This window comes from Streptopelia decaocto (genome assembly GCF_964273445.1).
Source record: "Streptopelia decaocto genome assembly, chromosome: 14".
NCBI lineage: Eukaryota > Metazoa > Chordata > Aves > Columbiformes > Columbidae > Streptopelia > Streptopelia decaocto.
The window spans coordinates 9835506-9850554 of record NC_138669.1 but is presented as its reverse complement, the minus strand read 5'-3'; the positions used below and the strand labels follow the sequence as shown (position 1 = coordinate 9850554).

At 40.6% G+C, this 15049-nt stretch overlaps 1 protein-coding gene across 2 annotated transcripts in view; it reads left to right on the top strand.

Annotated features, from left to right (window-relative positions):
* GNAS (GNAS complex locus) overlaps positions 1-15049 on the top strand; it is a 140718-nt gene that overhangs the window by 123458 nt on the left and 2211 nt on the right. For both annotated transcript variants that reach the window (XM_082065342.1, XM_082065343.1), the window contains exons 6-11: positions 8844-8898; positions 10796-10869; positions 11622-11680; positions 13097-13217; positions 14214-14344; positions 14637-14704. In XM_082065342.1, the coding sequence (XP_081921468.1) occupies positions 8844-8898; positions 10796-10869; positions 11622-11680; positions 13097-13217; positions 14214-14344; positions 14637-14704 (508 nt within the window). The remainder of the gene's footprint in view (positions 1-8843; positions 8899-10795; positions 10870-11621; positions 11681-13096; positions 13218-14213; positions 14345-14636; positions 14705-15049) is intronic.

Genomic DNA, 15049 nt, shown 5'->3' with positions numbered 1-15049 from the left:
GCGCGCAAAGGAAAGTGAAGTGAGCAATTTTGTTACGTGAACGTTTAATTGCTTCTCCTTTTCCCATGTTTTTTCGTCTTCTTTTGCAGCCTACTTAAAAAGTTAATAGGGATTGCGCCATGTTCCTTCCCACTCACTCACACCATGTTCCCGCCCCGGGCTGGCCCTGGAACCAGATCACAACACAGTGATCTCATCCATACCGTTACCTTTCATTTCTGTACCCAACCTTGGCCTTGGATCAGCTTACGTTTCTTCTTGGCATGGTGAAGTAATTTTCTGGGGCGGGGTGAGGGGCTGTTCTGGAGTTATTTGACATATACAGGCTTGTATTGCGGAGCGAGCCTCGGAGGCACGCGGCAGTGAGTTGTTTTTAATCGGTCTGTTTTGGTAGTAGTGAGAGTGTGAAAATACCTTTGTACAAGTTCACAAAGTAGGAGTGAAGGCAGCCGGAGCAGCCCAAGTGTTTGGGGTTTGTGTTGGTTGTTGGTGGGGGAAGCTGTGTGGGACGGGTTTAATTTGAAAACCGATAATTGAGCACAGTCGTGGGCAGGTGGCTGTGATGTTCGGGATAAAACGTGCCCCTGGCAGTGGGATCTGCTGGGAGGAATCCGCCAGAGCATCGCTGGAGCAGGAGGGATCCGGAAGCAGATCAGGGCAAGGTGGAGAGTTAATGGCAGAGGGGATCTGGGGGTTCCAGCGAAGGACGGGAGGCCTGGCCAGCTTTGGGTTCCCTGCTGGGCCTGCCAGCTCTGCAGCCCGCTCATCCTTCTCCCAGACAAAACCAGAAAGTTTGTTCGTTATATGAGCCAGAAGGGGCTATCTCATAGTAATTTATGAATTGCTTTCTTACGGAAGAAAAAAATATATGCCTGGTTCTTTTATATATAATTAAATCAAAACTTGCAGTTGGTTACAGGCTCTTAAACTAACTTGGAGTATCTTTATAAAAAACCAATAAATCCTGAATTTCACTGCACTGCATGTTACAAAGCTCATATTCCAAAATACTTCTGAGAAAACTGTTCTCTGAAGCATACATTGTTCAGATGGCAAATGAGCGAACTGGATGTGGTGAGAGGAAGGGGAGGGGAGTTTACATACATCTTTAAGCCTGGATGGAAGTTACTCTACAATTTTTAGAAATGAAAATATCCATGTAGGGACCTAAAGGAATCCTGTGGGCCAATGGTGCAGTTTCTGTGGAGCGCGTGTACGGTGCCTTTATGGCATACGGAAGATATTTTACTGTGGCTTAAATGCTTATTATAGTTGCAGGTTTTTTATTACCATCTGTAGCCCTATTGGTTTTTGATAGAGCAATGAAGATTTTATATTTTTGGGAGTGGTATTCGCTATGTTCTATCACGCTGGCTACTATTTCCAGTGTCTGTGAAATAGCAAAGCCTTAAAACTTCAGTCTGATTCCTGAACTGTTGCTTTCATATGCTGTAGAAAATATTGAATCTCCTGATTATACAAATGTCTTCTGTTGGGTAATATTGACAAATATACTGAATAACATTTTTGACATAACATTCTGTTCCCACACAGATAATTTGGATGTAATTGAATGGCTTGATCAAGAGCCTTGTGCTAAAAATACGACATTTTCTCACCCACTGAGTGAAATAAAATGCTTGCTCAAAAGGCAGTTTTGTCAAGCGGAGCCGTTGGAAAGCGGGCTGGGTTGTGCAGCGACTACTGATGCTGTTGTCACCTCGGAAGGCACAGCTTGGGGCTGGTTTGTCACCTCAGCCTGGCCCACGGCCGCAGCTTTGTCACCGGTGGGGGCCCCAAGTGACAGGGCTGAGGGTGATGGGGAGAACAGCCACCACAGGGCCTGGGGAACCCGGTCAGTACCAGGCGGTGCTGGGGCACCTCATCTGTACCAGGTGGTGCTGGGGAACCTCATCTGTACCAGGTGGTGCTGGGGAACCTCATCTGTACCCGGCTGTGGAGGCTCCGAGCAGCCCTGGATGATTTTAGCTGGAGCAAAGCGCTCCAGCCCATGTCGGATCCCGTCCAGGACGCCCCTCAGACTCACAGGAGCACTTAAATACACTGGAGCCAAAACTTACAGAAATAGTTACAGGGGAAGTTTTGAAGATCTCTTTTCTTCTGTTTTTCTTTATTTTAATGGTCTCCTGGGCAAAAGACTGCATTGTTACAGTTTCAAAAGCGGAATGGTTTTGCCGCAGACTGGGGGGAAAGAAAGAAAAATAGGCCTTAGAGAAAGACTGACTGTTTAGTACGCCATAAAGTAACTTTTTTACTTCTCCCAATCTCGTATCAAATAAATCTTGTGCTAACAAGCAATCAAACCCGTTTCTCTGCCGCCGCTCCGAGCCACATTGTACCTTTCCAGCCTTTGAAACTGCCTGTGCCTATTTTTATTTGTCAGGCCGGGGCTGGGCTGGCCCCTTTCCAGATGTGTCTCACAAGATTTGGTGCTGATGAGCTATTTATAGCACTGTGGTTCCATTGTCATGGCAACCGTGCTAGAGGCCAAGGCGGCTGGGAGCTATTTCTGGACTTGTGCTGTAATGTAAAACTGATTGGGAAAGTTAGTGCATCCTCTAAGCCAGACTAACTTTAGACAGGCAGAGGGAAAAAAAAAAAGACAACTACAACCTCTTTAAATAGATTTTTTTTTTTTTCATTTTCTCCTACCTTTTCCCCATTTTGCTTTTCGAAGGGTTGTTTTGCCTTCTGCTGGATTTGTCTAAAATTCATTCATGCCTCCCGGTGGATTGCACTTTTTAATTATGTGGTTTAGGAAGCAGGGCGCGTAACCAGCCCTGGTTTTAGGGCAAGGTTTGTATTTCATGGCAACACAAAACTAAGGGGGCTTTGCTGCCGTGCTGGTGGGGTATCTTCAGGGGGGTTTGCAGTACTTAACAGTTCTTTATACCCCGTAGATTTAATATTCTATTTTTTGTGTGTGCTTCATGTTCTCCACACCATATAAGGAACTGTAACCTTGATTACCACAAGATGATTCCAAATATATGGAGTCATGCTTTTCAGCTTTCTCATTATTTGCTTCAAAACCGGAGCCCTGTGCCCTCGGCCTCCAAGCGGCTGGAATGCTCGTGGGGCCGCTCGCAGAATCGCTTTGCTGGGAGGTGGACGCGCTCATACCATCTCGAATTAAATCCCGAGCTTTACGCCGCCTTAAAACCTTTTTGTGCAACTTGCCCCTTGGATAAGGAAATCATAATAACCGGTTGACTTGAAATGGGAAATAAAATATTTGCAGTTTCTCGGAAAAGCTTTCTAAAGAGTTGACTTTTGGTTTACTTCCGTTTAAATCTTCTGCAACATTTTGAAGTTTGTTACCAAATAAATCTGGTTTTGAATGAGGTCCTAATGGTTGAGAACTGACACACAGAATTTTGTTACAAGAACATTAGATGTGAGATGTTCTTACATGCAATATAGTGCTCTCGTAATTATACCAATAATATTTGTTACAGGACTGTCTCTCTGTGTCTGTCTCTAAAGGCTTTTTTCTTAATTAATTTTCTTTGTGCAGTATCTAAAGTAATTGCAAGGGGTTTGATTAAGTGTTTTTTTTTCTCTCATTTAGTTTTGTTTAGGGGGAAAATGAGCTATGCCTTTCTGAATATTTTTAAAACATTCAGTAACATGTTTGTGGAGTATGTTCTGTGACCACCTTAACAGTAAAAACTCTACCTTTGCAAATGAGATAAAATATCAGTATTAAAAAAAAAAAAAAACAAAACAGAAAACTCTACTAATATCCCTGTTGCCATTTTTATCTTCATTTTGAGGAAAAACATGACAAGTTTGGTTTCATGTACTGTCCTTGTTTGCAGGATACCATAAATACTAGCGCTGTGAATGTTTGCTTATTTTGTTTGCATCGTTCCTGTCACTTTGCCTGTTTTTCTGCTTCTCTTGCAAAATAACCTAGCTTGAAATGTCAAAGAAATCTTCAGCACCAGTTTAAGGAATAGAATTTCCCCCCCCTCAATATCCTGTTGCTCCCAAGAACAGCAGAAAGGGAGAGACTTGGGGACACTGGATGTGCCCACGGTCCCAGAGACGGAAAATGCAGAATCCCGGGTCTGACACCGACAGTTACAGTAGATACATCATATATTTCTCAGCTCAAATACCCTTTTAAAGAGAGTATTGTATCTTTGTACTAATCCTATGGCTCTGGCTTCAGCATAGACAAAATAGCTGAAGAAAGAATTTATCAAATAGTTAACTGTTAGAAAGCTGTTGCTGAATAACATAAAGGATTACGGCAAGGACTAGAAACGGAGTAAAATAGAAGTAAAGCGTGATCTGCTCTGGGAAATAAAAAGTAGCCTCTTGTTCATAAATACTATTGATGTTGAGTTAAATTTCAGCTTAAAGCTACTACAGGGAGCTTTGAGTTGCTTTTGTAGTCCTGATAGGATATGGATAAGTAAATGAAAATCTGCTCGGCATTTGCACAGTTTGGTCTTTAGGAAGATGGGTAAACAAACACTGATTTCTTTCTCGACACAGAAACCTGAATTGTAGAGGCTGTTTCAGAGGTGATCAGGGTAAACACAACTCTGATTCTTAGTAAAATCTTGATCATTCTTAGTAATATTCTAGTTAATTCTTAGTAATACCTTGATAAAAACACATTACTCAGAGGAAATGAAAATTCCATTTCCACTGACTCAGGGGACTCTGGGCAATTAACTTACTGCATGCGTGCCCTGATTTTCCCTGCCTTTAAAGCAGGGTGAATGTAAGGTGTGCATTTCGGGATGCGATGGTGGAGGCAGGAAATGCAGCACGAGTGGAGGAGGCGGGAGCTGTGACTGTGATTTACTGCCCATAAAATACCTTGAGGCTTTCAGAGGCAAGAAACTTCCCAAATACCAAGTTCCAGTACCACTGTTGAGGGTTATAAGTTATAAACAAATTATGTATGTAGTTGGGATTCAAATTCTGAATTCTCGATGCGCAGTGTCATACTGACACTAGACATGAGATCTTGATGTGTCTTTTAAGAGAGTCATTTTGTATAAAAGTTGAAGTTATGACTTGACAAAACAAATCTGAAGGAAATAAAGCCCTACAAATATAGGTGTGCTGTCAGTTTGAAGGGACCTTTCCATTGTTTTTCTAGACCGACAACAAAAGTTCTTCATAAAGCAAAAATATTCTTCTCTGCCAACCATTTCATCAGATCACCAAGCGTAAAATTTCAAGTTACTGTTGATTGAAAAGACTGTCAGGAAATGCTCAAAGACAGTCTGATTTCCCCCTCCCTGTTCTTCCCAGCACAGTGAAGTTGTGTTGTTTCTTGAGGTAGAAGAATAATGTGTTATATAGGTTTTCCGTGGGGTTCTTGGCCTGGCAGCAGCATCATTTGGCCAGGAAACTCCCCCACATGGGTATAAACCAGTTCTCTCTGAATGAGCTCCAGAATAAATCAGTAACAGGCACATATCTGGATCTGAACTTGGGACATGGTTTTGACATAACTTATTCAAAATTTGGAAAGAGTTGGGGATGTGTGTATGACTTAATTATATTGTCCTGCAGGAGCTGGGGAAAGTGTCTGTGGATCTGTCTGGAGTCTGCCTCCTAACTGCACCCCTTTACATTCATACAATTCTTCTCAAAGATCTGTTTCAAAATTTTCACGTGTTTTTCCTTCCCCAAGCTAAAGCACAATTTTTATTACTACCTTTCATTTTAATATCCATGGGGCACATCTGATGATGTCCTAGAGATCCTTCTTCTGCAGTGCTGCTGACTACAAATGACCTAAAGTCATGTGTATGGTTTGGTTTTTGGTTATTCTTTTGTTTTTAACATGTGTCATAGCAGTATATATGTTTTATAACACAGGCAAAAGTGCCCGATACTAAATGACAGTATTTTGCAGAGCAATAACTGCTCCTGTTGTTCAGTCACGTCCAGAGTCTGTCCCTGAGTGAGAATTGGCAGCAACACCGAACGAAAGATTTGCTTTCTGGAAAATAGCTTTCCCATATAATCTCTGGGAAAATTCTACAGAAGAAAAAAACCTGATTTTGTAACTTGGTGCAAGACTTGCTCGCAGTGTGAAATTTGGGTTCGTGGTTGGACAGTTTTATTTGAATTATTTCACTTTTCTTTCTCCCTGTGAAGTTCTTTGCTGACCTACTGGATGGGCATATCTCCAGTAGACTTAGAAAAATCTGTAAGAGCAGTGAGTTCAGCACGGCGAGTAGCACTGAAGTGGCCTCACTCGTGTTTTAGGTAGAGCATAACAAGAATTAAAAATAGAAATTAACCATGGTGAATTTGGTTTTATTTTGAATTTGGCTTTGTTCTCATATGATTTGATTGTTAGTTTAATTTACTGGGTAAATTATTTGCTCTCGACTAAGATTGACTTAGAAGTCTCTGCACATAGTGTATTGATCTTCTCTGAACTCACATGCTCCCACCGTTGCTCCTTATTTTAGCTGTATCAGACTAGATCGAATTTCTGCTACTCTTTCCTCCTTACAGACATGTTTATTTTTCAGTTGAACAACTGAAAGACCGATCCCCTTTCTTTATGTCTGAGCAAGAAATCAAACTGTTTCTTAGTGTCTTTAGCCCTTCCTAAAGTTGCTAGAGCAGATTTGACGAAAAGGCACATGCCCGGCAGGAAATCTTCATTGAACGTATCGCGTTGCTCCGTTTTCCCTGAAATGCCTCTGAAAGTGGGGTGGGTTTTCTGGCAACTATCATGCAGTGCAAGGCTTTCCTCTTAAGGAGTATTGTCAGAGTATCAGATGTTACTAAATGTTGGAACTTGTTTGGGGGGGGAGAAGAAAGGTTTATTCCATTGGAACTTGTTTTACCTGGCATGAGCGCTGCTGTTGGAATCCATCTCGAGTACAGTACTGCTGCTCCGATATCGCTCGTGTTTTTCAAGGAAATCATAGGCCTAAAAATAGTCTGCATAAACAACAGTGAGAGGTTTGTACTTTCAGTTCCAGGTTTTAGCAATATCTTGTTGTTATTTTCTAATTGTCAGTTTCCAAAATCCATTAAGCTGATTAGCGAAATGTTTAAAAACACAACAAAAAATACCCCCCTTGCAGAACCTTGCATAAAATGTTCTGCTTGGATAAATTCAGTGCAGAAAGGCTGGGTCATGGTACTAATCACCTTTAAATCTTTATGAACATGTTATATTCCCATCATTTTTCTAGTATCATCCAACCTGTAAAATTGCCACATGATTCTGAAACTGTGGTCGTAGGAGATAATATAATGTAGAAACACTTGTACTAGTTGGAATTCATGATTGTTGTATGTATTTAACATCCTCTGTGTACCGAACAAAGAGCTTTACTTCTTTTCCTTTGGATTAAAAAAAACCCTTACTCAACAGCCTGGGCAAGATGAGGAAAAAATACAGCTTGTTAATTGCAGAACACAATTTGTCATCACTTTTATCCTGTATATCTTGTCTGTATCTCATCTTTCATGAGGGGAATTGATCTTTACGCTTCATCTCGTGTTTTTAGTAGCATGTTTACTAAGCTACATTTTCATGCGTTTAAAATTCTGTAATTCAGCCTAAACAAAAATCACTTTTCATTTGTCCCTGAAACAAGCTGATCATCTCGTTCCTGGTGAAAAGGGCTTTACACTGGAGCCTCTGTTAAAACACACAATTAGATTTTTCCTTCCCCTGCTCTCCTGAGGTGTTTTGGGGACTCAGTAGAGCAGCTGGGGCTGAAACGGAGGGTTAAGACCTTTATGGTGTTAATGGGGATTTGGTTTCTGATGTGTGACCCTGGGCCGTGGCTGCGTTTTCCCCCTTTTAAATTCTTGTCTGTGGCCACAGCTCCTGCAGTTCCAGCACCCCCACCTGTGCGTGGTGTTCGCCCCTTCGCGGCGATTTCTGCTTCCTAAAGAAACAAATTCACGCAAAGGAATTTAAAAGGAAACTTGAAGGAGGTTGTTTTTAAGGCTGGGGTTAATCATTAATGTTACGGGTAGAGTTAACTATGGCAGTATTGCAGGATCTCCAGTAACAGTGCGGTGGGAGGCGTCCGAGCGCGGCCGCGCGGCTGCTGGACGAGGGGCCGGGGGCGAACGGCAGAAAATCTGCTTCCTGGAGCTTTGCTCCAGCTTCGAGTCGCTCAGGAACAACACAGCAAAGCACTTCACAAAGCGGTTCCTTCAGATTTTTGCTCTTGAAGTGGAAGTGAAAGATAATTAGGAGCTTACAATTAATTGGTAAAAATATTTTAAAGACTCCAGGGTGTCCTCTTTAGGTAATGCCTAATGAATTGGAAAATAATAAATGTTTTTATATCCATTTGGCCTACCATGGCGACTTCTGCAGAAGGTAAACTGCAAAACTGGTACCAAGAATTGACAGAAAAATCAGTATTCCCTCTCACTTAACTGAACTTGAAATGAACGTGATTTAGGGATTTCATTTCTTCACAGAGTTCTAGTGATGATACATTTTTAAAAAACATTCATCCTGCTTTCAGGAAAACTAAATGTAGGCAATTTATTTGAGCCGTTGTTTTACTGTTAGCAGTAGCAGATTGTATTGTACAATTTCAGTGAATAAAGGACCCAAAGGAAGCTCCTGGTGTGTTTGTGAGCGCGGGGAGCGCGGCGGGAGGGGCCGGATCAGCCCGCGTCGGTCCCTCTGCTGGGCCGGGCTGGGCAGTGCAGCTTGGAAATCCCGCTTTACGTCTATTCAGCATTTTGTGGGTCTGAGTGCATTAAAATGTAACGAATCTCGTCTGTTACTAAAGCATTACATAGGTTGTCTAATTGGAGAATGAAAAGTTAATCGTTTTCTTTCCTCTCCCCAGTTTTCTAGACAAGATTGACATAGTCAAACAAAACGAATACACACCGTCTGACCAGGTGAGGAACGTTTCATTTAAAAATTACATCATTTATCTGCCTTCTCTGTCCTTGAGGATAACTATCGGATTCATTTTCTAATTGCCATTTGTGGCACTAACACAAGTATTACCGTGTACTGCACACATTCAGTATTCCAGTAAAAATCACTTTGTCATGTGGGTTGAGATTATGTTTATACCTGTAAATGTGCTGTGAAATGAAAATCTGCCTGGATTCCAGACCTACATCATGTTTCTGGGATGCTAAAACTCAAATACCCGTTTGAATGAGTATTTGATGATGTTTTGCCTCCCTTGCTGAATAACCATCACGTGCTTTGTTTGCCACATGGTTGGTTGGTATCTTCTCAGCTCCACTGGCTCCCACTGTAAACCAGATTTTTATAAAATTACCTCATTATCCAAGATTTTATATAAGAATAGGAATTGTGGTTTTTTGTTTTGTTACAGATGATCTGAGGATCTTCCTAGGACTAAATTCCTAATGCAAAACCACATGTATATTCCTGACTTTCTGCCCATAAATAATGCAGTTAAGCATCTAGTGTACTTCTGTAGGCTAAATAACCAAAATACACATTAGTGTCCCAAAACTTTTGCAGACAGTATTGATGAGGAGCAGTTTGTATCCTTTAAAGTTGTTCAAGAATAAATCATTCATCCTTTTGAAAATAGGAGAGATTTTATAAATGAGACTTTTTTTTTTAATGGCTGAAATTGTTGTATTTTCCATTTTAAAAAAATAGTAAAAATATAAGTTATTATATTTGACATTTGGAGCAACTAATCTCCAGATAAGAAACTTTAAAACAAGTGTCAGTGTTATATTGGAGGCTTAGGGTGTCAGGAGTTCAACTTGTATTTTCTTATACCTAGTGTATAGTACTAAGCATAGTACTATAGAACACAAGTTAGAACAATGTTTAAATATATGTATATTTCAATAGAAGTACTAAAATAGCCAGACAACAATATTTTACTATCAGAAAATTGATGTTAAGCTGTAGCCATTTTGTTTAATGATTTAACAGTGTTGTCTAACCTTTGGATTTTGTCTGGTTTTGACTTTGACTAACCAGTTTGGTACCTGTGTAGTAAGAACAAGATCTTTTATTGTGCCTGCAGTTTTTACAGTCCGTTCTGCTTACATGATCTTGCCAGCTGCCAGCGTTAGAATTTATCTGCTATTTAGACCCATTGCGAAGAACAACAAAACTTTAAAGTGCTGAAATATAAAACCTGTAGTTGGAATCCAAGCAGTATTTTGTAGGTGGTTTTATTTGGGCTGTGTGCAAATTAGGTTCTTCTAAATCACTTACCCACTAGACACTGTATACGGCTGTCACTGCTTGCTATACATAGTAAATAAAAGCCAATACAGTTAGTTTTTAATAGGATTTTGTAGCACTTATAACAATTTCAATTGTTTGTAGCTCACAACTTCTGATCATCATTTTTATCTCTGCAGGAAATCCTAAATTTTATCTTTGAAAAGCCCAGTTCTTGTAAGATTTAAGTGGTTGAGCTCCCAGTTCTTTGAAAGAAAATGCTGAGACCTGGACACTTGTTTTAAGAGCCAAGCACTGAACAGCGGGGGGAGAGACCTGTCTGCTGGGCTGGGATATTTGGTAGTAGTTCGAAGATCCTGTTGTGCCACAGTCCCACAGAAATGTCTGAATTCATCACCTCATCTCTAGGCATGGGCCTGGAAGTGGTTCTTCCTATTCCAGGCTTGGCGCTTACAACCTGCTTGTGAAAATCAATGTACATTCCAGTTTGAGCGCACCCATGTGTGTCCACCTTCAACGCAGCTTCATCATGTTCCCTCTTTTGCAGGATATATGAAGAATCACAAAGTATCTGTGTTTAATCAATGCTTTTCCTTTATGCTGTAGGATCTTCTCAGATGCAGAGTTTTGACATCAGGAATTTTTGAAACCAAGTTTCAGGTGGATAAAGTAAATTTTCAGTGAGTATCCCTTTTGTTCTTATTTCTTTTTCCTTTTTAATACAATGCAGACAAATAGCAGTGTAAATTGGAGGACAGTCTGCCATATAGTCATGGACACTACTGTATTTCTCAAGTTGCCGTTTAAGAGAAAGCAAATATTTTATTATTTTTAATTTGGTAGTCTGGCTTTAAAAAGACCTGAAAATTGGTGTGCAATTTTCTGCTTTTATTTTAAATCGCAAAGAACAACATATTTGAAATCTATTTTAACTACTGCCTTTTCTGAGTATTTGATTCGTTGCTAGGTGATATAGTGAAATATTTGACCCAAAACTTTGTATCTATCTAAGTAACAGAAAATATATGTTCTCTTTACTGTCCCGGGTTAGAAAGATTGCTTGACCTGAGCAAAACTGCTGAGTTTTAATCTGGTGTGGTTGACTTCAGTGGTACTTGTTTCAGCAAATTACTTGTTATAGGACCTTTTTTAGTGCCTTAGCTTGTAAGGGCAAAAATGAATCTGTGACGTACATATATATACCAGAATTTCCTTCCTTCAAGCGTAGGTGTTAGTGGAAGTAAACTTAATTCTGTTTTGTGATGCAAGCTCCGCTTGTATATGTTGGTGGGCTGTTACCTGTTCAGCTGCTCATTATCCTCAGCTCCTTTCAGTTTCTATGACATGAAATCCTAAAATTTCTTACGTTTTCTGTTTGCATTTGGAGCGGGGAAAAAAGGTATTCTGACTCGATTTATGTTTTTTACTTCAGTATGTTTGATGTCGGAGGGCAACGAGATGAACGCCGGAAGTGGATCCAGTGTTTTAATGGTATGACTAGAATTTACGTTTGTTTTATAAAATGGTTCACTGCAAAATTTTAATGCTCAGTCTTAATTTTGTGGCTGTGTAAAAGCCATCTTCTTTTCCATGTAGTTTGATACGGAATTATCTGAACAGTCATACTGGATGGAATTTTTCTTGACATGTAAACTGTCACTGCACAGAGTATCTCTAGGGCAAATGGAGGTGAAAAGGACTTCAGGTTTGATAACTTAACATAGCTTGTCCATTTTCTTCAGCTTTCCTCTCACTCAATTAGTTTTTTTTGGTGATGGGGTTGTCCATTATTTGCCAGAGTTAAATTCCAAGCTTCATTCTGTCTTTCAAATGAAGGTTGATTTGTGTTTGTGCCTATACAAAATATACCATTACAGGATAATTAATATATGCATAAAATCAGACTATAATAAAAAGTTTATGATGGAGTTTATAAATCTGGAGTTTATAAATAGAGAGCCATGCACATCAATATAAATTCTTGAAAAACAGCCTTAAGGGGAGGGCCCTCACTAAAAACATGTAAACAAATGCCCTCATTGAAGTCACCTGCATACCAGCAAGACTCCTTGGAACGCTGACAGAGCACCAGCCTCCATATGGGTAAGACCTGAGACCTGTGCTGGCATCTTCTAAGCTCTGGAGTCTCAACACTGATGTCTCCATCAGGTTAGTTCAGGTGACTATATTCTTAAGTCCCATACAATTTAAATTAGGTAGTTTTGTGTATATCCTGCGGGTACCTTCACTACAGCTGCTCATTTTACTCTGTATCTCTGTTTAGATGTGAAACCTTTCTCCACACAAGTTTTCTTAAAGCTAGAATTGGTGAAAATATTTTTCTTCGTTGTTTGGACAAAATGTTTATGAAGCAGTGCAAAAGTCTGCCTTTTTGTAGGAAAGTTATAATGAGATCCTACAGAATACAGAACAGGTAGAATGCAACTCAGAATTCATTGTGTTTTGCTACGGTTACTGTCACAGAGTATCACCTCAACACTTTCTAGATGTGTGGAACTGCTGTGCAGTGTTTCCTTCTGTGCTATTAATACCAGATTTGTTTGGGTTTTACCTCTGCTCCTTCCTTTTCCTGTTAGCTCATGGTCTGACTCATCTCTTGGGCTCCGCACGTCTGGGTGGGTGAGCGTGGCGGTTGGTGTGAGGGGCTGGAGCAGCCAGCCGGGTTCTGTGATCCCGGGAATATCTCCCAGGAAAGGGCCAGGGCCGCCGAGCAGTGTCGTTCACTGCAGCACTAGAGCAGTTCACCAGGAACCCGCAGCAGTCTCCTGTTCTTACTATTGCTGTTCACACACATTAACAGCGCCATTTGTCCTGAGCTCTTCCCCCACAGGCATTTCATATTTCTCCTGAGGTTTGGTATTAACTGATGGCTATTTCTCGATTTAGATGTGACTGCTATCATATTTGTGGTGGCGAGCAGTAGCTACAACATGGTTATACGAGAGGACAATCAGACCAATCGGCTTCAAGAAGCACTAAACCTCTTCAAGAGTATCTGGAACAACAGGTCTGTGAATTGAAGTTTTGTTGTTCGTATTGCATAAATTAGAAATCCTGTCTTATACCATAGTCGAGAATTGTGTAGGGGGCCTGGCTGGGATAGACTGAATTTTCTTCATAGCAGCTCACACAGTGCCATTTTACGTTTTGACCGAAACGATTCTGATAACACGCTGACGTTGTAGCTGGTGCTGAATGGTATTTGCAGAGCATCAGGGCCTCTGCTCCTCACGCTGCCCCTGCAGCAGGTGGACTGGGGTGCGCAACAGACTGGAGGGGACTCACACTAACCAAAGAGGTTCCATGTCGTGTAATGTCACGCTTGGCAACAAAATGGAAAAGAAAATGGTTAAGAAGGGTCAGCCGTCCTGCTGGGCACTGGTCTGCCCACAGGAGGTAGTGAGTGATGCCTTTGCATCACTTGTTTTTTTTTCTTCTCGCTTCCACTTATCCTTCACTTATTAAACAATTGTGTTTGGGTTTTTTAGTTTTTTTTTATCTTGACTCCCAAATTTTCTTGCTTTCATTCTTCCTCCATCCCAGGGAGGGGAATGGTGAGCGAGTGGCTGTGTGGTGCCCACCGGGTTAACCCCCAGCAGCAGCTCAGCCCGTGTCGGCCGCGTCTCGCAGCGCTGGCTGGTGTTTGGTCACAGCCTGTCACACTGGTGTCTCGGACACACATCAGATGGAAGAGGACTCTGCAGAGTTGGGAGTTGGTAGTTGTCATATTGGGGCAGCAGTAATTGAAGCAGCAATAGGGTAGCACACTAAAGAGTGGCTGTGCTCGCCCCTTCAGTGCATCTGGATTAACAGTACGTAGCAGGCAACTTCCACACAAACTGAACTCGAGGTGTTTACACCTGAGCGTACACCAAATAAAGGAACCTTTCAAAACTATTCTGGTACAACATACGATTGTTGTCTCTACAACGGGATTATTTTTCTTTTTGCTGTATGATCATAGCTATGTCTTCTCAGAGTGCTTGGCTTCCATTTTCCGCAGGTGGCTACGGACCATTTCAGTTATTCTTTTCCTGAATAAACAAGATTTGCTAGCAGAGAAAGTTTTGGCAGGGAAATCTAAAATTGAAGACTACTTTCCAGAATTTGCTCGCTACACTACACCAGATGATGGTAAGAATCTTGACTTTTATTAGCAATTTATAATTTCCTTGTTAATCACATTTGTAATGTTTTTGCTAATTTCAGCTAAGGTTTGAAAACTCTGAGGTAGATACAATCTTGTCTTTCAGCCTACCTGTAATGTTAAACTTTAGGTATTAATAATGAGATTATAATCTCATAGTCAGTTTTGCAAAGTATGTTTCTGTCATATGTAAGCAGAAAACGGAACATTTTATGATATTTAGGCACTATCACCAAAAACCATCTGTTTTAATGATATACTTATTTTATTATTAATTAGCAACACCAGAGCCTGGTGAGGATCCCAGAGTTACAAGGGCCAAGTATTTTATTAGAGATGAGTTTCTTGTAAGTATTTCCTCTCTTTCAGTATTTCTTATGTGATTCTTAAATATAAGCTCTCATGCACCTTCTGCTATTGTGTTGTTTGTATTTAACATCCACATGCATAAACCTCTCTATGTTTAAGAGCTTTACTGCTGTCTGCTAGCTGCTCTTCAGATATTTGTTGACACAGTACATAATTAAATAGCAAAAGAATGGGTGAAGATTAAGAAACCTCAAACAGAATGAGTAAAACCCTGCTGTTATTGATAGGGCCAGGTTTTTATTCCATGCATCATTTCTGAAGATAAAGGCTAATCAAAAGATGCATCATCTGTAAAATATTAATGTTCTTTTCCTATTCTCTTT